We start from the raw sequence: 24587 nt of genomic DNA on the forward strand, positions 1-24587 counted from the left end.
TCCTGGGATGTGGAGGACTCAGGGGTCGCCCACATCCCAGGTGAGTGCCCTTCCCACCAGGTTATTGGCTATGATGGGAGGATTCCCTCCCATCCTGAACCTGAGAAACTTCCCCACAAAAGTTTCAGCAAATCTGGCCCTTTCCCCTGAAAAGTTTCGGTTTTCACAGATTGGTATTTTCTGACCAAACGTTTTATGAAAAAGCTCCCCACCAGCTCTAGCCAGATGCCCTGTGCTGCTAACGGTTCATTGTCAAAGGGCAGGGCTCTGTCCTTGAGGCAGGGGATCTGAATTCCATCCCCTGCTGTCATGGTGATGTTCTGAGGCCACACTGAGTAGCAAGGTGACAGCACAAGGTTGTTACAGCATGTATATTCCACTTTCACACGATAATAACTGCCCAGAGCAGCAGCTACTAGCCAGCTCCCCAGCCATACGAGGGCTTGCTTTGCCTGAACTGCTAATAGCTGAGCACATGCTCTCACCAGTCCACACATCCAGCTCTCCACATCTATCCTTCATCCCCATTCGTTCACACTGACCAGACATCTAATAGTCAGAGGACTAAACCCACTAGCTAAAGGCCAGGACAAGAGATACTGTCTCAAGGCAAAGCCCAAGGGTGAAGCCAACTCTCTCCTCCCCCAGCTGCTGGAAAAGAGGATTGTGCTGAAATTCCTGTCAGGTGCTGACCCTGCTTTGGGCTCTTTCATCTCTCTGATAAACAAATATCTGATCGCTATTAAGCCATCCCCATCACCTCTGGCTGCTAGAAAGAGTTCTGTCTGTGTTTCAGAATTGGTGTGTGCTGAATGCTATGAAGGAGTGTGTGCGATCACTGTTAATCTGCCCCTCCCTTTCCTTTTCAGCTGGTGCAAACAGGTAATCTCTTTCCCACCCTCAGTCTTTATTTTTGACTTAACCTCCACCCTGTGAATAGTCTCAGCCTCACTGCTGCTGGCCAGAGCTATCCCAAGCATGGGCAGAATGAAACTGCTCTGATTCTGATCAGTTTCACAACTACTTGCAGGGTTCTAAATAGCAACAGTGAAAAGGGACAAAAGTGGCCAGTCTTCATTTGTTTAACCTTCGGAAAGCTTTGAGCAGCAGCAGACACACTAGAGCGGTCGTTCTGCAGACTCAGTCAAAACCAAAACACGAAACCACCAGTGTGCCACCCACTCATACAGTCGCATTCGATGGGAATGCTACAACTGATGTGAGCAAGGTTGAACTTCTTGGAATAGGAAAGTGTAGGGCCCTCAACTGTGGAGGTCCTTATAGCAAGAGATCATGGTCAAACTGAACAGCTGTTGGGGAGTTCAGATGAATGCTCACAAACATTTTTTGCACTATTTAGACAGCTTTACTGCTGGCTACAACCAAGGATGGAGCTAATGCAAAGTATTTTCATATCCTGTCCAAACTTTCTTCATATGTCAAATTAGAGGTCACTGGAGCACATTACCTCTGTTTCCTTATAATGCTGTTATAGGGAGAGCCCAGGCAGTTAGCAGTCGTAACCAAATGCACCCCTGTATTCACAACCTACACACCACTGTAAGAATCTTTGTACAAAATATGCCTTGTAAAATATCATTTGAAAACTAATAACTCACTAGTCAATAACATGCTGAAATGTGTGCAGTAACATTATATGTAAAAAGTTATAAACATAAGCTGAAATTAGGTCTGAAATATGTTTACCAGACAAGTCTGGATAAATGGGTTTCTCAAAGAGATCTTTGGCAAGAGACGGGGGCAGGAACAAGCAGATCTGCATCTTAGTGAAGAACAGCCTGGAACCTCTCTCACCACCAGACACCTTGACTGCAATCTCACAGCAGGAATGAACTTTATCTAGGGGTAACCCTCAGGAAAATGCATTTCAAAGGGGGACTGGAGGATAAAAGTGAGTGGCAAAAACACCCCAAGTTCTCTCTCCCTATCCATCTCTCCCCTTTCAGAGAAGATGACAAAGGAAACAGCCTTTGGACTTTGGGAGAGAATCCTGGACTGAGCTTGGTCAGCAATGTTACTGGAAACTTGTTGTAAGGGACTTCACCTTGAACCAAGTCTAGTCTGCTATGTTTAGTACTAGGAAGCATTTTATCTTTATTTCTCATGTAACCGTTTCTGACTAATGCCTTATGATTCTTCTCATTTAAAACCCAACTTGTTTTATTCTTTAAATTAAAACTAATCCAGTGCTGTGACTGTGTGGGTAACTACTGTATATTGATCCCCTTAGAGGGGCAATGGACCTAATAGATCCGAACTATATAGGAGAGGACTGGACAGTGTAGAACACACTTTGAGGGGGGGGAAGGGGGAGGAGAAATCAGAGATTGGGAGTATGTTGGGGTCACCCTGCAAGTAGTAACCAAGGCTGCTGGAAGCCAGAGTGTGGCTGGAGTTTGCTGACAGGCTGCTGGGATCAGAGTTGCTGGACCAGGGCTGTGGCTCTACGCAGACATGCAGGGTGTAACCTGCATGCTGTTTGTGAGGAGCCCAGGTTGGGAGACACAGCAGCAAAGCATTGTGAGACACCCCAGGTTGCAAGGCAGGGGTGACACAGCCCCTCATTGGTCTGGACTGCACCCCGGAATGTCATAGCAGTAAGATATTGTACAAAAAGGAAGTTCACTGATATTAGTGCTTGTTGTAGCTGCAAGGAGCCATATACCAGAGAGCAAGATTTCTGCTTATGGCCCTTTGAAGAAAGAGGGCAGGCACTGCTGAATTTTGCTACTAAGTTAATTTACTTACTGGTACAGTGTGTTTAACAGCATAAAACAAGGCAGTTAACAGATTTAGAGACAATGCTGCAACAGATGCAAGTAAAGCCTAAAGTAAAAAGACAGATTCCCTTTTACAGGCTGAACACATTAGACTGTGATAGATAATAGTCAGTGTTTGCTGATGTTAATATTCATCCTGGAACACCTTGCATGTCATATGCCAGGCTAAGCCCACCTCTGTGACAGCCATTCCTTACCTTGCACCTGGGAGGGTTCTGCACATCTTTAGTGGTGATACAAAGCAGCAGGATCCCAATCAATCCAGCTAAAATCACCAGGGAAGGGGGAAGAAGCTCACGCCAAGACATCAGGCTCCTTTTCCTGCTTCTGCTGAGTGAAAGAGGAAGCTGTGGAGCAGCAAGCACAGAGACTGTCTGAAAGTTATTCGCAGCCTTCAAGAGGGGGTGAAAGGTGGAGCCAGATGCTAGCTTTCAACACAGCTCAAGCCACACGGCATAGACCGAGACTTGATGTGTGTAAAGTGGTGTCCTCTTTACTGCCAGCACAGTAAATAAAAATACAACTTAGTGCTTATTTAGTCTCCAATGCTCAAAGACATTAATGGAGCTCCTGGTTAGTATTAGCCCGTCTGTAGGTGGGTCTCTTTTCATATGCCGGATGTTCTTTTCCTGTGTGACAGTATGGAGAGTTATTTTAGGCTACTCTTAATTGACACCCTAAAGCCGAAGAAGCCATGCATTTGCCTTTGAATAGCCATTGCTGCCTCCTTTATGCGCAGATTAGTGTGGTCAGGAGACCACGTGCATTTCTGTGCTCTCTAGTATTGTCTATGTCCAGTGGAACTTTGCCCCAGCAAACCAAGTTTAAAGTCCAGAAAATTAAGGGGAACTTCAGCAGAGAAGTTTGTGCAAGCAGTACAGGGTAAGTGTCCAGAAACAGATCTGGCATCAGCTCAAGAGGAGCGGAACTACCTCAGATGAATGTGGATTGTGGTGGTGGCATAGGTTTATAAATGAAATGGGGAAAACCAAGGGAAAGAGTAGGAGGGGTGATGGACCAATGACGTGCAAATAGTGGTGTGAAAAAAGAAAATGATTCATAAAGGGGAAAAAAACACTCATACACTGTGAATAAAAACGAATGCAAAGAATCAAAGCAGGCTGCCAAGTGGGCGGTGAAGAAGGCCAAAAAGAGTGCCCTAGATATCCTGTATGCTTGTGCTTTTAAATGACCCACATCTGGCCGGCAAAAAGGATCTATCGCATTGCAAAAATGAGATGCAAAGGGAAGGAGGATGGTATTGCAGTACCATTGTAAATCACAGAAATGTATGGCTTGAAGGGACCTTGAGAAGTCATTAAATCCAGACCCCTGCACAGAGGCAGGACCGAGTAAATCTAGACCATCCCTTATAGGTGTTTGTTCAACCTGTTCTTAAAAACCTCCAATGATGGGGATTCCACAACCTCCTTTAGAAGCCTATTCCAGAGCTTAACTACCCTTACAAAGTTTTTTCTAATATCTAACCTAAATCTCCCTTGCTGCAGATTATGCCTATTACTTCTTGTACTACCTTCAGTGGACATGGAGAACAATTGATCTCACAGTCCTCTTTATAATAGCCCTTAACATACTTGAAGACTTATCAGGTCCCTCTTCAGTCTTCTTTTCTTGAAACAAAATGTGCCCAATTTTTTTAACCTTTCCTAATAGGTCAGGTTTTCTAAACCTTTTACAATTTTTGTTGCTCTCCTCTGGACTCTCTCCAGTGTATCCATATTTTTCCTAAAGTGTGACACTCAGAACTGGACACAGTATTAAGGCTGAGGCCACAGCAGTGCCGAGCAGAGCAGGACAATTATCTCCCACATCTTACATGCAACAGTCCTACTAATACACCCCACAATGCTATTAGCCTTCTTTGCAACTACATCACATTGACTCATTCAATTTGTGATTGACGAGAACCCCCAGATCTTTGCAGCAGTATTACCAACTAGCCAGTTATTCCCCATTCTGGAGCTGTGCACTTGATTTTTCCTTCCTAAGTGAAGTACTTTGCACTTGTCTTTATTGAAATTAATTTTGTTGCTTGAAGACCAATTCTCTAATTTGTCAAGGTAATTTTGAATTCTAATCCTGTCCTCCAAAGTGCTCACAATCCTTCCCAGCTTGGTGCCATCCCCAGATTTTAAGCACATACTCTCCACTCAGTTATCCAAGTCATTAATGAAAATATTGACTACTACCAGACTCAAGACTGACCCCTGCGGAACTCCACTAGGTACAGCCTCCAGTTTGACAGCAAACCATTGATAACTACACTTTGAGTACAGACTTTCAACCAGTTGCGCACACACCTTATAATAATTTAATTGACACCACATTTCTCTAGTTTGCCTATGAAAATATAACGTGGGATTGTGTCAAAAGTCCTACTAAAAATCAAGATGTATCACATGCATTGCTTTCCCCACATCCGCTAGGACAGTAACCCTGCCAAAGAAGGAAATTAGGCTGGTTTGGCGTCATTTGTTCTTGATAAATCCATGCTGGCTATTCCTTAGAACTCTATTATCCTCTAGGTGTTTACAAATTCATTGTTTAATAAGTTGTTACAGTATCTTTCCAAGTATCTAAATTAAGCTGACAGGTCTATAACCCTCCAGGTCCTCTTTGTTCTCTTTTAAAGACAGGTCCTGTGTTTGCCCTTCTCCAGTCTTCTGGGACCTAACCTATCCTCCAGGAGTTCTCAAAGATAATCACTAAACATTCTGAGATTGCTTCAGCTAGTTCCTTTAGTCCCCTAAAATGAACTCCATAAGGTCCTGCCAATCTGAATGCATCTAACTTATTTAAATATTTTTAACCTGATCTTTCCCTATTTTGGCTTGAGTTCCTTCCCTCTTGTTAATATTAATTGTGTTGAGTATTTGTCACCATTAACATTTTTTGTGAAGGCTGAAACAAAATAGACATTAAACACCTCAGCTTACTTGATTACATCAATTATTAGCTCTCCTTCCCCACTAACCTACACTTGCCTTTGTCTTTCTCTTGCTCCTAATCTATTTAAAGAATCTCTTCTTATTGCCTTTTATGTCCCTTGCTAGGTGAAACTCATGTGGTGCCTAATCCTTTCTGGTTTTGTCCCTACATGCTTATGCTATTTGTTTGTACTTCTCCTTAGCACTTTGTTCATGTTTCCACTTCCCGCAGGATTCCTTTTTGATTTTCAGGTAATTAAAGAGCTCCTGATGGAGCCATATTGGTGTCTCACTATTCTTCCTACATTTCCTTTGCATTGGAATAGTTGGCAGTTTTGTGCTTAACATCTCCTTGAGAAACTGCCAGCTCTCCTGAACTCCTTTACCTCTTAGATTTTCTTGCCATGGGACCTTATCCACCAGTTCCCTGAGCTGATGATCAGGGGGAGACTGCTAGTAACACCTGAACAGGTCAAGAAGAAGTAGACACAATACTTTGAGCATCTCTTAAATGAGACAACCCCATTTAGGGCAGAGTTGCCAACATGGTGCCCGATAAAACAAGTTTATTAACTACAAAAGAGATTTTAAATGACTACAAGTAATGAGGCATACAAGTCATAATTGGTTACAAATAAATACAAAGTAAATCACAACGAATACCTAACTTAATCAACTAAGTGAATTCAAAGCAAAGATCTCTCTTACCACATTGCAGCAGTCTTCCTGGCTGAAGTCCTTTCAGCCAGTATCCCTCCCCAGTCCAATGATGCTTCCTTTGTCCTTCAAGTATTGTCGACGCTGTAAGTAGAGATGAAGGGAGAGATGATTTGGGAGCTTTGTTCTTCCTTCTTATATTTTTCCTTCTTGTTGAGGGTCATCTCCAACCGAGGTTCAGGATAAATCTGTTGGATGGGAATCCTCAGCTGTTTCTTTGTCAAAATGTAAATCTTTGCACAAATCTTCCTGCCAAAGAATGGCCAATGAACCAGGTGATAGTCCACTTGATTTTATGGATACCTGGCTGAGGCATTGGCTAGCCTTTTGTCTCTGGGGAACTGGTTTGTTGCTGTTTTCAGTACTATCATACAGTAGAATCTTATAACTTTACATACAATGTTGCCACACATATTTTACCAGGACAATGGTGATCAGCAAATTATGAGTTTTTAAATTATACCTCACAAGGCATACTTTGTAAAAGATTTATCATAGTCCTATTAAAAGGGGCACATGTAGGGGTACAGACTGTCACACCAACAGGATAGCTTCTGGGCTTTTATAGACCAAGAAAAGGCATACAATAAAGTGGACAGAAGGATGTTCACATCAGGGCTGAGGAAATATGGAGTGACTGAAATTTTAATAACTATGGTGAATGCCCTATACAGATCACCTAAAACAGTGACCCAAATATTTTTTGGAATTAAACATCCATTTGAAATGAAAGTCAGACTGAACCAGAGATCAGCCTGGACCAGGAGCCAGCCCTAATTCTGCTGCTGGTTATCATATTGATGGACTATGTCCACAGGAAAATCCCAGTGGGGAAAGGTGAGAAGCTGCTATATGCAGATGACATAGCAATAATGGCATCCTCAAATGAAGTTCTAGAGGTAATAGTAAACTAGCGGTATGACCAGCTAAGCTGGCAAGGGATGAAAATGAGTATGATTAAGACTGAGGTTGTGTGAGGCAGAAAACTGGATGTAGAGATTAATGGAGTGAGACTAAATCAGACTGACCAGTTCAAGAACCTTGGCAGCTGGGCCATGGAAGATGGCAAGCTTTAACATGAGATTTGGGGATGCTGGAAGACTGAAATAACTCAGGTGGTGCATTTGACAAGCATATTGTGACAGGGTGGGGGAACCCCATCCAGTGCAAGATGAGTGCACCCCATCCTCCAAGCCACTCTCTACCTCAGGGCAGCTAATGTCAATATAGTTGTCTTTGCCTCTGGGACAGTATGGCCAGTGGTCAGTCAATTCAGCTGCCCTTGTCCTCAGAGCTAGAAGACCTAATGGGGTAAGACTTGATATGGTTGCCTTTACCCACAGGGCGAGAGGCCTAGTGGCCAGAGCCAAAGGGGCTGCTCTAACTCACAGGGCAGGGAGGCCTAGCAGCCAAAGGGTCTGCCCTTACCTGCATGGTAGCCAGGGTAGGGGTCTAACCTGCTCCACCAGGTCCCGGCCCAAGACCCTAACAGTGGTAGAGTGCTCCGCCACTGAGTCATCAGGGCTCCAACTGAAACACGGCAACTTCCCACAGGGCTATAGCTAGTCCCCCCAGCCACTTCCTACCATGTCTCTCAGAGCAGTATTTGGGGCAGCATCTGGGTCTCTAGGCTTCCCGGCACACACGGGTCCCAGTGACTCTAATCCCTATTGGGCACCCATAGGGACCTGGGCATCTGTCTGGGTCTTGGTGCCACTGGCTTCCGCGGTCAGGGTTCCAGCTGCGCCCAGGCTGGAGCCTGCAAGGTGCCTCCTTCCTCCTCGGCAGTCAACCCCAGCCTGACTTGGGCTGGTCCCTACTACACTAGTGCTGCACTTGGAGCGTGCCCAGCAGGGACGTGGCGGGGGGGTGGCTTCTTCAGCCCACAAGGAGGAATTCGCCCCCCCCCCATCCCATGCAGGGCGAGTGCCCCCCACCACCCATGTGCCGCTGAGACTGAAAACCCAAGGGTGCGCCGTACAGGGCAGAAGCCTGGGCAGTCCAGCGATGGCACGTTCAGTGTCCACAGGCCTTGAGACGAGAGGTCTTCACGCCGTGAGAGGAGTTACACAAAGAGACAGGTTTACACATGAAAGGGTTGGGGTGGAAGCCGAAGCCTGTGACGTGGCCAGCAACATCCAGGACAGGTGCGGAGAAGGACTGAAGGGCACTTGGTGAGGACAGCATGGCAGGGGGCTGGAGGGGAGGAGGCAGGAAGGCTCTGGGGTCTCTATAGCCAGGGGAGCAGGCAGCACCCTGGGGGTCTACGGGGAACGGGCCGTGAGAGCCCTGGGTGCTCAAGGGCCCCCCGCAGGCCTGCGGCAAGGCTGAGCCGGCTCCCAGCCCCATCCGCCGCAGCCCGGAACCTGCGCGCCGAGGAGCAGTTTCCGGGGGGGACGGGGACAGCGTCGGACCCGACAGGGCTGGGGGGCGACAGCGGGACGGACCGGGCCGACCCTACGGGCACTAGCGCGGGGGGCCGACCCGGCTGGGCCCGCCGAGGCCGCCGCCATGTTCGCGGGGCTGCAGGAGCTGGGGGTGGCCAATGGGGAGGACCTGAAGGAGACGCTGACCAACTGCACCGAGCCGCTCAAGGCCATCGAGCAGTTCCAGGTGGGGAGCGCGGCCCGGGGTGCAGGGGCTGCGGGGGCGACGACCCCGGGGGGAGGCATCCCCGGCTGGGGGCTCCCCGGGGCTGGCGTTGCTCTGCCCCAGCAGGGGTCGGGTGGCCGGAGCTCTCAGTTGGCCCAGCTGGGTCTCAGGCGGCCTCCCGCCCCGGTGGGGTCGTTCGGGGCCGTCTGCGCGGCACGCGGAGCCCGGGCTCCGGCTCCGTGTTCAGCCCGAGCCCCGTCGCCTCCGCGCGCAGGCCCGTCTGAGGTGGGTCAGCGCGGACTCGGGGCCTAGGTCCCAGGACTTGGGGGGCGGAGGGGGGGGTCGGAGCTGATAACTCCTCGGTAAAAAGGGTTGCGGGTGCCGTGACATCCATCGTGTCCGATGGCCGCAGGGTCTTGTCCTCTGACACCTCTAGTTGTTTCTGATCCCGGCCTCTGCCTGCTGCTGACATGGGCTTAACTTTTTCACCTTCGATCATCCTCCTGTTGTACTGCAGCCTCGTTTGCTCTCCGGCCAGATCTAGCAGACAAGTTGTGGGACAACTTCAATGAGGGATTTTAAAATAGATCCAGGATATTTTTTTTAATGTCATAATTGAGACAAACGTTGGAGGTCCCCATCGCAAGGAGAATCTTAAAAAGCAGCTTTTAAAATGAAGGGAGTCTCTCTCCCAATTGAACAGGATTTGACAGTTGTGAGAGTAGCTTTCAGGTTTTGTTTTTTGCAGCTTAACACAGGATGAAATGTGAAAAGGAAGCTTTGGTTACTCTTGGCTCTTAACACACTGGCGCTCTGTAGTATCTTTTCACCTCTGCAATGTAATTTTCTGTAATACAAATGAAAGCTGACTGTGTATGTTACGTGGCATCTCTAAAACTTCATGGAACTATTGCATGTGTAGTTACACAATGCTTCAGTGTTTTTAGGATTGGGGCATTGGGCATTTAGTAAAGCTTTGGTATATTTCAGCAGTGGCAGTTTATATATTTAGATCATAAAATTGGGTTAATGGAGTTTAGCATAAGCTAGCCAAATGCATACGTTTTAAAAGTCCTGGTAGATTGTTGAACGATTAGAGAAACATTGTAGGTACTTCATGCCCCAGATTTAAGGATAATTAAAATAAAAAAAAAACCTTGTGAATGTTTTTGTATACAAATGGATACATTTTAATGGAGCAATACTTTTTAAACAAATAAACAGTCCTCTGCACTGTTTACTACCCGTGCCTAGGAGTCAGAGGGATGGACAAGGACTCTGTTGTGCTAGTGTGTCCACATTCCAGTGTTGCACTATTGCATGAGAACTAGAAAAGGAAACTTGCTAGTCTGTCTTCATTGACCTCGTTGAGTTAAAAAGTAAATAAATGGCATCAGTGATGAAAAGTGTACTAGACTTTTAAGTTATTTCATCATTAATAGTATTATGCTAGTGCTAGTAACATAACTAAGGACTTTTTTAAAAATGTTATATTGTTTCTTACTCAATAATGACCATTTAAATTGAGCTGAGTGCTTACTTTTTCTTAACATAAGTCATTTTAGTACTCTCTCTTGTTATTTATTGCCAGCAAGAATTTGTGTTTAATCCAAACTTATAACTCTGTATGGTGTTTGTTTTGCTAGACAGAAAATGGAGTCCTTCTGCCCTCTCTCCAGTCTGCTCTGCCATTCTTGGACCTCCATGGTACTCCTAGGCTGGAATTTCATCAGTCTGTATTTGATGAGCTGAGAGAGAAATTGCTAGAGAGAGTTTCAGCCATTGCCTCAGAAGGAAAGGTTGAGGAAAGGTGTGTTACTGATCATCATTAGAAATTAATTTCAAAATTAATCATGGCAGGTAAAGTTTTCAAAAAGCTTAAGTGACTTAAGCACTTTTTCAAAAGTGACTTAAGCGCTTAGGACCCTAAAGAGTCACTCAGGAGTTTTGAAAACTTTACCTGGCAACTTTTCTTGCTTGCATGTTTCCAGATACAAAAAGCTGGAGGATCTGCTGGAGAAAAGCTTTTCCTTGGTCAAGATGCCATCTATACAGCCTGTGGTGATGTGTGTCATGAAACACCTGCCCAAGGTAAAATCTCTTGGTTACAGCCCCTTTCATTCTCTGCTGTTAGCTGGGCTGTATGCCACGTTTGCAAAATCTTCAGTCAATTTATCATTCACTGGTAGATAATTTGGCTTATGCTTTGTTTGATTCTCATATCAGTTAATTTAATGTAGTTCAAAAAGCATTTCATATTTTCATATTTCATAAAGTACACACTAATTTAGAGAGAGAAGTTTGTTCTTCTATTTTTAAAATGTGCACGTCCCCCCCATCCTTCCCAAAAATAGTTTGAGCTCAGTGGTAGGGGACTTTTCCAGAACTGATTTATATGGCAAGTATTTTAAGGATGCAGCTAGATTTCAAAAAGGGGCAATATTTCTGGAAAAGGGTACTTAAAAGGAAACAACTCTTCATTTAAGGCACTACTGCATCTTTAATGTAATAGCTTCAAAACCTGTACTAGTGCTAATGTGATGCTTTCTCTAAGAAGCTAAATACTTTTAAAACCAGGGTGGTATTGAAGGGGCAGGGTCATGAAAGAAGGGTCTCTGCTGTTGCCTTGGGTTTTAATTGCACTGGTTGTGGATGTTACTGGCCAATGCAAGGTTGTGATTTAGATCTGCCTTATAGTCAACTACCTACCATTTTAACAGTCAGGTAGGTGAACCCCTAAACTCTTTACTGACACTGCACTGTTGTTTGCAGGTCCCTGAAAAGAAACTGAAGTTAGTGATGGCGGATAAGGATTTATACAAAGCATGTGCCGTGGAGGTGAAGCGCCAGATCTGGCAGGATAACCAAGCTCTGTTTGGTGATGAGGTGTCCCCATTGCTGAAACAGTACATCCTGGAGAAAGAAAACACTCTCTTTAGTAGTGATCTCTCTGTCTTGCACAACTTCTTCAGTCCCTCTCCAAAAATGAGACGTCAGGGAGAGGTAAGAGCAGGGAGAACTTTTACAGTAAAGTTTGGAATGGAATTCTCCAATCTCTGCCTTGAAAAGGGAGCATATTGGGTTCCTATACTGCCAGCATCATCAGATAATTGAGTGTCCATCTGGCCTTACAACTTTGCTACCACCTGAAAAAAATTATTTAAATATTTTGGCTAGTTATTTAATGTTAGTTCATTTTCATTAAACAATTCTTAATCAAATCAACAGGTCAATCTTATATTTAATAGTTACAAATAAACATAATGTTCAGTATTGTTATATTAGAATAGCACCTCATGACATAAAGTAATAGGTTAATCCTTTTGTTTAAGCAGATTTTTTAAAATAACATTTAAATAGCTAAACAAAATGTTTAGCCAATAATATTTTCCCCCAGTTCTGTTTATCAATCTGGGATTTAATTCCATGCCCATCGTTACGGTATCTAAGCACCCTTGGCGGTTAAATCAGGGTTTGGGGGTTTTACCATTTTTATTTTGTTTTTGAAGGAAATCGTAATAGTTCAACAAAAAATTGGGAAGAAGCCTCAAAAGCTGCATATGTAGCTAGCCTATGGGACAGTGTGATCTTATTAATGTTCCCTTTGCCCCAGCCACTCTTCCCTCCTGCTGCATACTACCTCGTTAACTTGTCTTAAACTCAGTTGTAAGTTCTTCAGGGCAGGGATTGTGCCTTCCTATGTAATTGTAGAGTGTCTGTTGCAGTGGGGCTTTTAGACACTCCCACTATAAGCATTTTATTAAAATGTTTAAAACAAAAAGAAACCCAAAATCTATGCCCTAAGCAGTGTTTTTACTCCAAAAAGGGAGGAATGCCAGATGCTCCATGAAGTCTCTAGGGACTTTGTTATTACTTTTGATTTTATGTGGTGGGCACTCTGGAACTATGGTGATAGATGGCAGTATAAAACCCTAAGATCACTTTTACAGCAAAAGTAATTCCTACTGGTATACATGGTATAACAGGTCAGATTGTTTAGCAAAGGGAACAGAAGGTCTTGCAATTACAAAAGTCTAGACAAAAAACAATTAAAGCACAAATGGAGTAGAAATGCTGAAAAAGTCTGGTGTGAAATGTCTTTTAAAGCTGTATGTTTTAGTTCAGGCATTCCACAACTGATGGGGCAAATAATGAAATAGTTTGAAAGCTGTCATGTAGGAAAATCTTTTGGTACTAAGTGTGCGTTTTTCCATTTGGGCTTTAGGTGGTTCAGAAGCTGACACAGATGATTGGGAAGAATGTGAAGCTATATGACATGGTGCTACAGTTCCTAAGAACATTGTTCCTTCGGACGAGGAATGTCCATTACTGCACGCTACGGGCAGAGCTCCTGATGTCGCTGCATGACCTGGACATCAGCGAGATCTGTACTGTTGACCCCTGTCACAAGGTAATGAATAGATGGACCAGGCACAAGTAGTACTTCGGAATTTTCAGTCTGAGCAGCTCTCATTTGTGCCTGCTGCCTTGAAGGTCAATAACCCAGAAGGGATATTATCTTCAGGCATAGAAAGTGGTTCAAACCTCAAGACTGAAATTCTTATAGTCCTTGGAATGACAGGTTCAAATCCCAGCAGTGTTAACAAAGCCCTTTGTCTTTGAATGGTAGATAAATTGTTCATCATGCTGTCTGTGGTGCTTGGTATAAAATCTTAAAAAGCAGTGTACCATCTCACCTACATGGATGCTGCCAAAAACAAAGTTCATGCCATTGGTTTGCCCCAGTGTTCTTGGACAAAGTTTCCTTCCCCTCCTTGTTGTGCACAGTCCTATGCACAACCTGATACTCTTTGCCCAGAAGTGATTGCATTTCATTAGTTTAGTTTGTGAAGTGCTATGGATCTTGAAATATAAAGAGCTAAAATTAATAATTATTAAAATATAAGAAGTTTTGCTGTCTTATTTAGCACTGCGTTGGCATTTATAATGTGAATTAAGTCATTCATCCACTATAAATGCAGAGTCACATTCTATTCTCTACACTTCTGTCCTGGTTACATTATTTACAAAGTTTATTTCTCCTGCGATGTGTGTTTCTGAAGAAAAGATACCAGTGATGAGAAATATATTTAGCACCTGCACAGTGGGCTCCATGCACTTCAGAAACATGAATTGATCAAGACCCACAACATGGTTGTGAGGATTAAGTGGTTTTAATGTGGACGGGGAGACCAACATATAGGGGTTATGGCTTGTCCAAATTTCCAGTGTAAGTCAGTGACAGAGCCAGGAATAAAATCCAGATCATCTGACTTCCAATCCCATGTTTTTACCACCAAGTGATATTGCCCCCTCAGTTACCATGTACTCCTTCGTGTATGGCCATGAGAAATGTTCACATACTACGTGGTATACGGTACGTGTTAATTTTCAGGCAGTGCTTGTTGTGGGAGAGGAAAAGGTGATGCCAGTTGAACCTGCTGTACAGCAGCTTCATAGAGCAATCTTGTGTGTTTGGATGTCTGCTGGGCTTCCTCTGCTCCTGACGTCCGACTCCCTCCAGAACTTCCCAACACACACAGGACTGTGCAAGCAGCAGATACTGCTGGTCAGAGGTTGATGCTGTTTGTGTGGATGGGAAACTTTGTCTTCCCCCTTCACATGCTGCCACATGAACCCATGTTCTGTTGCACTGATGGAGGCATTTGAATATAATTCGAATACCTGCAGGAGCTTAATGCAAAAGGCTCGCCGATTAAGGACCTGTTTTGTCACTAGATCTGAAGCCTTTGAAAAGTCGGCAAGAGTCTTAAAACTTATGTTTGGTGTATCTAATGTTGCAGCCTCCTGTACAACTGTTGGGGACGGGAGGAAAGGCTTATGCCTTTAAAGGTGTATTTAATTAAATATCGAGCCAACAGTGTTACTTTGAAGCCTTGAGGTGATTCATATATTGTAATGCTAGTTTAGAGGAGTTGCCATGAGTGTGTCATCAACGTTTCCTTTCTTTGCAGTTCACCTGGTGCTTAGATGCCTGCATTCGGGAGAAGTTTGTGGATAACAAGCGAGCTCGAGAGCTGCAAGGATTTCTGGATGGAGTGAAGAAAGGACAAGAACAAGTACTGGGGTGAGCAGTTCAGGCTCATGAAACTGGGGGATTGACAGGGATTGCTCCCATTATCCAGAATGGCTGAGAATTACTTCAGTTGTTAGTTCTCCACAAGTGTCTAGTAACAAAACCAATCATTGCCAAACACAGTCCTTCTTAGTGCAGTCAGCAAGACGACAGGTTTATTCTCAGTATCCTATCCCAGTAACCGTAACTCTAGTCAGTGGCCTGTAAAATAAAAGTTAAAGGGGTTGTTGTTTTTTTTTCAGGCGGGACTCACCACTTTTAAGCATCTAATTAGTGATCTAAGGCAGAAACGTATTTCAGTTGATATAATCAATTAGGTTTTATCATTATAGTTTTTGCTGCATGTCTTCCTTCCCTCATAGGTTTTTAACCTGGCAGTCTTCCTTTAAATATACATTGAGCCTATGTATAGTGTCTCAGATTGGACAGGTTGAACAACAAGAAATGGACATGACCAAGGTTGTTTTTTCCAATACAAATACTTTCTTGAGAAGCAGGTAGTCTATGGCTGGGTGTGTGGTTGGGCCATGGGGTTTGTTAGTGTATATATAAAATGCATTTGTGGTTCTATTTCCCTTCAGGGATTTATCAATGATCTTGTGTGATCCCTTTGCCATTAACACCTTAGCTTTGAGTACCATACGGCATCTGCAAGAGCTGGTTGGGCAAGACACCTTACCTAGGGTGAGTCTGAGAAACCTGCACAGATTACAAATGAGCCCTGTTCTGGTTATAATGAGACTGCATTTTACAGCAAGGGAGAAACTGACTGACATTACAGGAGAACCAATGAGACTGTGTGCTGTCAAATGCACAGGTAAACTGAAAAAGAGGAAAAACATACATTTTGTAGTAATTTTAGGTGTCGTGTAATTATGGTAGGTACACAATTTTCAGACAAATGTGATTTTTCCAAGTTGACAGTGCCCCTTAACTTTTCTCACTCTCTACTAGCTACATGCTCTTCTAATTATGCATACTTGCAGGCAACTGCTTTCTGTCTACTTGAATTCCTGCTTCAGTTACAGCATTCTTTACTCTCTGTGCTAAACTTGGTGTCTTGCTTTGCTGATGGTAGGGGGATAAAATAAAATCAATTCCTGCTGAATGCTGTAACTGGAGAGTTATTTTTCTTGTACACTTTATTGACCCATCTGAATGTAAAATTATAGTTGTTGCTCTACATTTACATCAGCCACTCGGAGAAGAAGATTATACACTTAATTTTGTGAGGCACTCGCTCTCTGTAATGCTGTGTTTGGCTGCCCCTGTTTGGCAGGGGAGGCAGAATTACATCGGTAATGTTGGCTGGCAAGTGATCACCGTTCAGCCCTAGAAAGGACTTAGAATGCGGTCTGCTGTTTGTATCCTCAGTTTCCCTGGTATGAACTGAGTACTCACAGTCTGTGCAACAAGAACGTGAATCTTTGCCCCCAGTGGATCAGGACTCGGATCCTATGATGGGAACCATACAAGGATCTAAAATAAACCCTTCCTATATTTCATCCCTTGCGCTGCTTTTTCATTGTCAAATTAAATCATTTCTTTTTATCCTTTCAAGCTTGCAAAAAGGCTAATATCATTTTTAAACACTCAGTATTGGATATTTACTGACAAACACGTATAGTTTCATTCTGCCACATATTGTACTTTATTATGTCAAATTGTTTTTGAAAGTTCTCTAGCCGATTGTCTGATCAGATGGCCTGAATATCTCCAAGCACACTGTAAAAGGTTACACTGAGGTGTGTTCTGTAGCATTTGCAGCTGTTTGGGGCCCTCTGAGCTATAATTCATTATTTAAATCATAGAAATTGACATCCCCTAGAGTATTTGTGATCAAATGTCTCTGGATAATGCTTCTGAATCCAAGAAAACCACTGAATATAAATGACTTCCAAATAAATCTCCAACATGTAGAGAATTGTGGAAGAACATAACTTTTATTAAATTTGAATTTCCAGGAAAGTCCAGACCTCTTGTTGCTGCTAAGGATGCTGTCTCTGGGACAGGGAGCCTGGGACATGATTGACAGCCAAGTCTTCAGGGAGCCTAAAATGGTAAGCTTCTTGAAGAGTATTTCCTCTTTGATTTCTTTGTCTTCCCCTCTCTCAAAGACTCCTCAGTGTCACCTTTTCCAAATGCCTCTAATAAGCACTTGCAGAATTTGTAAATGTCCTGATTGTACAGATGACACCTTGCATTTGCATGCACCAATAGGTTGGGAGTGTACACAAGTGGGTCCTCTTGGAAATCCCGCCCCCCCCCCTTTTTTTTTTTTTGCAGTCTTGAACATCTGGGCTTTAACTTCTTTATATCTCAGTTTTACCTCTAACAAATTCAGCACCAATGGCTCATAACTCCCGGGATTTCCGCCCACGATGGCGAGACTGGAGATCAGAATGAATGTGAACTGTGTCCAGTTTTGGGCCCCACACTACAAGAAGGATGTGGATAAATTGGAGAGAGTCCAGCGAAGGGCAACAAAAATGATTAGGGGTCTGGAACACATGACTTATGAGGAGAGGCTGAGGGAACTGGGATTGTTTAGTCTGCAGAAGAGAAGAATGAGGGGGGATTTGATAGCTGCTTTCAACTACCTGAGAGGTGGTTCCAGAGAGGATGGTTCTAGACTATTCTCAGTGGTAGAAGAGGACAGGACAAGGAGTAATGGTCTCAAGTTGCAGTGGGGGAGGTTTAGGTTGGATATTAGGAAAAACTTTTTCACTAGGAGGGTGGTGAAACACTGGAATGCGTTACCTAGGGAGGTGGTGGAATCTCCTTCCTTAGAAGTTTTTAAGGTCAGGCTTGACAAAGCCCTGGCTGGGATGATTTAATTGGGGATTGGTCCTGCTTTGAGCAGGGGGTTGGACTAGATGACCTCCTGAGGTCCCTTCCAACCCTGATATTCTATGATTCTATGAAAATAGTATTGCTGGGGCTGGCCCTGAAGTGTAATAGCAGCACATTGCATTGTCGTTCAGGGGCTAGCACTTCTGCCTCCCTAGTGTTGTGATAGGGATGGTGTGGAGGTAGCACAGTCCACCCCTGGGAAGCATATTTTGGATCGCTCAAGTGACCCTCCTGCCACGTTCCCTCTGGCCTGCACTCTGAACAGGTTTGGTAGCTCTGGGAGAAGTTCTATTCAGCTATCTACAGAAGAGAGGTTAACCACAATACTGGGCAGTGGGAGGACCTCTAAAAATTCCACTGTGGTTTCTGTTCTGTGCTGCAAAGTGGGGTAGCTCTTCCCAGGGAGGGTGATTGAGGCATTGACCGTATAAACTGCTAGCTGACTGCACGTTTACCTCCATGATGTACGTTTTCCATAGGTGTTTGCATAGGTGCTAGAACTAGGGGTGCTGCTGCACCCCCTGCCTTGAAGTGGTTTCCATCACATACAGGGTTTCCAGTTTGGTTCAGTGGCTCTCAGCACCCCCTACTATGCAAATTGTTTCAGCACCTGAGGTAGTTGTGCATGAATAGTCAGATACTAAGGTGATTAAGTACTTACATGGCCCTCGACAGAGCCTGGGCTTACCTCATAGCTTAATTGAAAGGTTCCTTCTTCACCTGTTGGTGCTATATGGAGAAAGCTCCACAACCTGCTTCATTTTTAATGAACTTTTGGTGGTTCCGTACGCTGCCACTTCCCGTTGTTTTAATTTGATATAAAATAAGTAATTTTCAACTGCTGTGGGAATGGAGGAAATGAGTGTGAACTTTCCCCTGGCACTCCTCCTGGGAGCATGACTAAGTGTGTAATGATTAATACTGGTTCAGGGAATTAGCAAGATGACTTGTACTCATTAGTATACTACTCTGTCCTTACCCAGACCCTCTGTGTCCAGCACTTGCAATAATATAGGATAAGGTGCTCTAGACCAGATGTGTATATCACTGGGTAATTCTGTTACAGCAAAAAATTCATTCAATAGTTTTTTTGTGTACAAAGTGAAGGATAGTTTTCTGATTAACTCTTTATATTCTACTGGAGGACATGAAAAGAGAGGTCAGTGGTTAGAGCAGGGACTTGGTGTCTGGATACCAGTGTTTTATGTTCCTGTCTACCATTGATATGCTGTCTGGTCATAGGTAAATGGTTTACCTTAGTTTTTCTAGCTGTATGATGGGAATGTTACATGCTTACCTAAATACTTTGAGATTCTTGGATGGAAAATTACATACATGCAGACTGTTTGTTTTTTTTATATTGCAATGGCTTTTTTCCCCCTCTAAGGAACATGAGTTGATCACCAAGTTCTTGCCGATGCTGATGTCTTTTGTGGTGGATGACTACACATTCAACGTAGATCAGAAACTGCCATCAGAAGAGAAAGGGCCAATTCCCTACCCCAGCACCATTCCCGAAGCTTTTACCAAGTATGTCATCAACCTACATACATTAGATCCTTTTTCAAAGCAAAGCATTAGGCTATGTCCCCACTACATCATTATTCACACCTCTGTGTGATGTAAGTTACACTGAAGTAATTTGTAGTATAGATGTAGTTTTAGGTAGCTAAGCTGTACTATAGAAAAAGCCTGGCACAATTAAGAGAAAAGAATTAACCCTAACTAATTCACGGCTTCAGTTCCATTCATGTAGCTCTGTCAGTGGAACACTTGACTAAAAAGACACCAGAAAAACCACAGATCTTGAATAGATCAATAGAGAGAACACAAGGGATCTCTGGCAAGAAGTATGAGAGAGGCAGCGCTGCTTTGGAGTCAGTGAGGGTGCTGTCCAGTTTAGAAGTTTCCAGTCAGAGAGCTCAAATACTGTGGCCTTTTTATCAAGGGCTCAGATTGAAAGTCAACTGCACAAGAAACAGAATAAAACACTAAGGACCTGATTTAGCAGGGTACTTTTAAGTACACGAGTAGTCACACTGACTATAAAGTTAGGCCTATGCTGAATCAGGGCCTATGAGAATAGAAATAATATTGTCTTGGTGCCTTTGGCCTGAGTTATTTCTACATGGACCCTACTGAGGAGAGTCAGTTGTAAACAGAGCTGACATTAAAAAGAAAATTTCGCTGTGTAACATATTGCCAAAATTAATTAACCATGAGCTACTGCTGCTTAAACCAGATGGTGCATAAATGGGTTAAAGAGACCTTAGAGTGAAAGCACAAGAGGTTTGCTATAGTACTTAAAGCTTTGGTTACCCATGGAAGAATGAAGATCAGTTCAGGGCTTCATAGTGGTTAGAAAGAGAATAGTTCTGTGACTAACAAACATGGCTGCTGCTCAGCAGTAACGGAATTAGGGAGGTGTGAGTGACTGATCATCACCACTGTTTTTAAACTAGGCACATCAAATTGTTTTGCCCTCATTTTCAAGGAAATGGCGCTTGTGTCATCCTCTCATCAAGTTCTCAGTGTCCTCTCTATTTGAAAACATTGAAGCAACCTTGGTGGAGCAATATTTCTTACTGTTGATTTTTATATAGGCCTGGCCCAGGGAGGTGGACCATCACATTAATGTTTCTTGTTCTGACATTTCAGGTCAGTCTTTGCAAAACAAATGAGTAAGGTTTTTTTGCATTGCTGTTTTCAAATAAAGGAGACATTTGTGTGTCCTTCATAAGCAGAGTACAGTGGCTGCTTTCATGGTATTGTTGAATTTACGTGCATTTGGACTGACCACCAATACTTATTAGCAAGAGAATGAGCACCTTCAAATGCTCTAGAAATAAGATGACTATACATGCAATGAGAGGACTTCAGTTTCTCTTTGAAATCCTAAAGGTTTGGAGGTCAAAAAAGGAAACTTCTCAGGGTTTCTCTTTGCAAAGCAGACAGAAAGGATCTCTGTATGCTCAGTTATGTTCAGACCTTACACTTATTCCCAGTACTGTTCTTGTCTGAATGGCCGTACCCAGAATAGCACATCCAGTTAGAATCACGGTCACAACTATTTTGTAGCAGAATTGGTGTGTGAGTTGGGAAACTTTAAAACGAAGCAGAATCAGATTTTCCATTGTGTTTAGCTTGATCCTAAAGCTTCCTTCTTATTATTAACTGTTCAGTTAGAGTTGATTATTGGAAAGTAACAATGTTTGTTGAATAATTATTTCTTTGGGCTATGGCAGCAGACAGCTCTCATAGATCTGAACACTTTCTCTTAGCCACCACTTCACAGGAGACTTCAGGTTAGCTATTGAGACATTTCCCTGCTTCCTACTCTGTGGCTTCCAGGCTGTGGATCCTGTCTTCTTAAGGTCCTCTTTAGTATATGGGTTCTTGTTCTATTGGTTAAGAAACTTTGTTTGTGCCATAACAGATTCCTTCAGGAGCACAGAATAGCCTGTGAGGTTGGGCTATATTACATACTTCACATAACTAAACAGAGGAACAAGAATGCTTTTCTCAGGCTCCTGCCAGCACTAGGTGAGTCTTGTTTTCCTCTTATGTTTTGTACCCACTTGTCACATATAGAAGGCCTAGAAGGAGGAATATAAGGGCTATGGGGATGAGTGTGGTTAGTGTTGACAATTCTTGGATTCTAGTTTCAGGTCTGCTAGTGATTCACTGTGTGAGCCTTTGCAAGTCCCACAAGTTTACTTACCTGTTCAGTGGTGATGTTTTCCTACCGAGCAGGAGTTTTGTGAAGATTCTTGAATGTTTGTAATTCCTTGGATGAAAGTCACTGTACTAGCAATGTGATTAGCTGTAGGCTGGTTGGAATATTACTAGAAGATAAATTGTCTCTCTGAGCTGGTAGCTTCCTGCTCTAAACAGTCCCCAAAAGTTTCAGTGGATCAGAACTTTCCACTTTATCCAAAAAAGGAACTCGCAATGAAACAACAGCGAATCTAGCCCAGGCTTAGCTGCTCCCAGAAATCTTCCTCAGTGGCTGTTCAGCCCACATCCTGGGTTCTTTCCCACCTCCCTTTATACCTAGGTAGGGTAGTGAGCCACCTGCAGTGGCCTGTCAGAAAAGTGCACAGAAAGTTATTCAGCAGGCTCGTCTTCTCCTAATATGGTAAAGCTTTCAGGCAAATGCTTGCCTGCCTATTAGTCATTGTCCTTCATGTTGTGCAGCTGAGACATTCAGTGACCTAGCCTTCAGTGATATTTTCCTGCACCTGCTCACCGGTAACCTCACGTTGTTGGGTGATGAATTTGCGCTGGAGGACTTCTGTACCAGTCTCTTTGATGGGTTCTTCCTCACTGCCTGCTCAAGGTAACTGACATTCTTCTTCAGAAAGCACAATATTTACAAGATGAATGGGACAGTTCACACCTCTCTGAGCTATTGTTTAGCCTGTCTGCAGACTCTTCACTTAGCTCACACTGGAAAGACTATGATAGCTGTTGCGGTGGTTTTTTATATGTTTAGATTTTGCAACCAATTCTGTAGCAATAAAATCGCTGAAAAGAGAAAGTGTTGATTATAAATGATTACACAAACCCTAAATTGTTATTCAGAGACAGAAGGTGCAGTGGGGCAACATCCTCCTTACAGTGCAGTAGCAGATCGAATTTCTGCTTTAAACGTTAGATTTAACTTCAGCTCTCTAATTTATAAGTGCACATAAATAACCTGTTAGTAGTTCTAAATGCTTGTATTAATTCCTGGCAAGCCTATAGAAGCATAACATCCTGTAGCATGCAAGCAATTCCTTTACAACTTAAGTATTTTTGATGATTGAGAACAAAACTCCCAGTGTTTGAACACCGAGGCACTGCTCTGATGTTGTTGCTGTAACTTTCTCTCTAACGTGTGGTTGTGTTCTGTACATTGGTTTCACCACTTTACATTGCTCTTTACAGAAAAGAGAACGTCCATAGACACGTGCTAAGATTGCTACTTCACCTGCATCACAAAGTGGCACCTACCAAATTTGAATCACTCCAGAAGGCTTTGGAACCTACCAAGCAGGTAAGAAGGGTCACAAAAGGAAAAGTAATTGCAGATGAAGGCAGCTGCATTCCCTGAAGCTGCTTACCAGGGCTTATGTTCTGTTTAGACTAGCAGCTTTCAGAGTGTCTGGAGTATTGACTTAATTATATCATGACTTACTCTTCCCACTTTCCTCTGTGTTGAAACACTCCCAGTAGTCCTAGTACTTAGTGTTCCAGCTAGTAACAGCTAGAATGAAGTGTGACTCTTCTTTCGTTTGTTTGTTTTCCCAATGCTCATTCCATAGAGCGGCGAAGCTGTGAAGGATCTTTATAACCAGCTCAGCGAGAAACTGGAGCTTCGCAAACCCAGTCCAGCCCCGGTGGCTGAAACTCCATCCATGGAACTGACTTTGCCCACAGTGCCCACCCCAGCCTCGCTCTGAGCCACATGAGCGGGGCTCTGAGATAAGAGAAACTAACCTTTGCGTCCTGCAGAGTGGAGGCGTTTCAATGTACTGCTAAGTGTCTCTGGCTACCATGCTGGAAACTTACCTAAAGCCACTGAACCTTTTGCAGAAGCAGGACATTGTCAGACACTGCAGTTTGTCCTTGAGCACTGTCTCTTGCTGGCTAGAAGGCTCAGTATGCAGTGTGTTGCATAGGTTTACTTTGCCTAAGGATAGATAGGTGGCTTCTTGTGGATCTACCCAGCTTGTATAATTTTTTTCAAAAGACAAGTCTTATTTTTAAACTCTGTATCTTCTTGCATTTTTAGTCTTACAATTTTCTGGGGCAGTAAAAACCTGGTTGTGTAATCAGGCAGAGGGACAAACCCTTGAAGTCTGAGCAGTTTCTCTCTTTGCCCCCAGCTTGCTTCTTTGGGTCTTTAAAGCTGAGAGATGGTTCTCAACAAAAGGGAACAAGGCTGCAGATTTTATATATTGTTCAAAACTGCTGCTTCCCTGTGACCTCATGGAGACAAGTGCTGTGCATACCTATTGGCCAATCCCCATGAGAGCAGGACAGCCAGGGCAGGGCCTAATTACAGCTCCCTCTTTGGGTTTATGGATCGCCCTTAGACATAGGGGGTGACATAGTTGCAGTGCACCTGACAAGTTAGGCACCTGCTTCTGATGTCAGGGGTTGGCTGTTCACCAACCTGATCCCCAGTTTATTTCACGGCAATTGGTAATTGGCAGCCGTCCCGGACCTTGGACAGCAGCCCCGGTAGGAAGGAGAGGAGAGGGTTGGAAAAGATCAGGAGTTTCAATTTAAAGGCATGCTTTTTGTGGAGCCCCAGGATTTCTGGCCACATGGGGTCTGGTCCCAAGGGGGGCTTCTCAGAACCCAGAGTCACAGGCAGGCTGCACCTCCCATCACTCTCACATCTCCCCTCAATATTTGTACCCATCTCCCTAGCTCAGGCTGGTTGGCTCGCTTTGTACTGAAGAGCGTCCACAAGGTCACTCCCCTTCATCCTCACATGATGCTGCCCTGATGCTGTGGCAGCATCTACTGGGGCCATCACTGGGACCTGGAAACTCAGGACATTAGTAGGAACGGGGCAGATGTGTTGAG

The 24587-nt window shown here is 43.8% G+C and overlaps 2 protein-coding genes across 3 annotated transcripts in view; one reads left to right on the forward strand and one right to left on the reverse strand.

Annotated features, from left to right (window-relative positions):
• The window catches only part of LOC102934655 (ectonucleoside triphosphate diphosphohydrolase 2), a 35870-nt gene extending 32124 nt beyond the window's left edge, over window positions 1–3746 (reverse strand). The window contains exon 1 of the mRNA XM_027829833.3: window positions 2999–3746. Within this exon, the coding sequence (XP_027685634.1) occupies window positions 2999–3109 (111 nt within the window). The 5' untranslated portion in view covers window positions 3110–3746. The remainder of the gene's footprint in view (window positions 1–2998) is intronic.
• Window positions 3747–8847: 5101 nt separating this feature from the next.
• NELFB (negative elongation factor complex member B) lies at window positions 8848–23841 on the forward strand. Of its 2 annotated transcripts, XM_037880035.2 has the most exons (13): window positions 8848–9079; window positions 10705–10868; window positions 11050–11149; window positions 11831–12061; window positions 13284–13469; window positions 15034–15146; window positions 15737–15839; window positions 17120–17215; window positions 19396–19538; window positions 21445–21551; window positions 22206–22347; window positions 22938–23046; window positions 23315–23841. In XM_037880035.2, exons 1-13 carry the CDS (start codon window positions 8978–8980, stop codon window positions 23450–23452), a joined length of 1734 nt encoding a protein of 577 aa, XP_037735963.1. In that variant the 5' UTR covers window positions 8848–8977; the 3' UTR covers window positions 23453–23841. The 2 variants fall into 2 exon arrangements, with proteins under 2 accessions (XP_037735963.1, XP_037735962.1); XM_037880034.2 differs by lacking the exon at window positions 8848–9079 and having other exon boundaries at window positions 10781–10918.
• Window positions 23842–24587: the final 746 nt, after the last annotated feature.

Source organism: Chelonia mydas, chromosome 16 (assembly GCF_015237465.2).
Source record: "Chelonia mydas isolate rCheMyd1 chromosome 16, rCheMyd1.pri.v2, whole genome shotgun sequence".
NCBI classification, from domain to species: domain Eukaryota; kingdom Metazoa; phylum Chordata; order Testudines; family Cheloniidae; genus Chelonia; species Chelonia mydas.

Coding starts and splice junctions, on each gene's coding strand:
- NELFB (XM_037880035.2), top strand. CDS start 8,978: ATGTTCGCGGGGCTGCAGGAGCTGGGGGTGGCCAATGGGGAGGACCTG. Junction 15,840..17,119: donor GGCAAGACACCTTACCTAGG/GTGAGTCTGAGA, acceptor TTGAATTTCCAG/GAAAGTCCAGACCTCTTGTT. Junction 17,216..19,395: donor TCTTCAGGGAGCCTAAAATG/GTAAGCTTCTTG, acceptor TCCCCCTCTAAG/GAACATGAGTTGATCACCAA.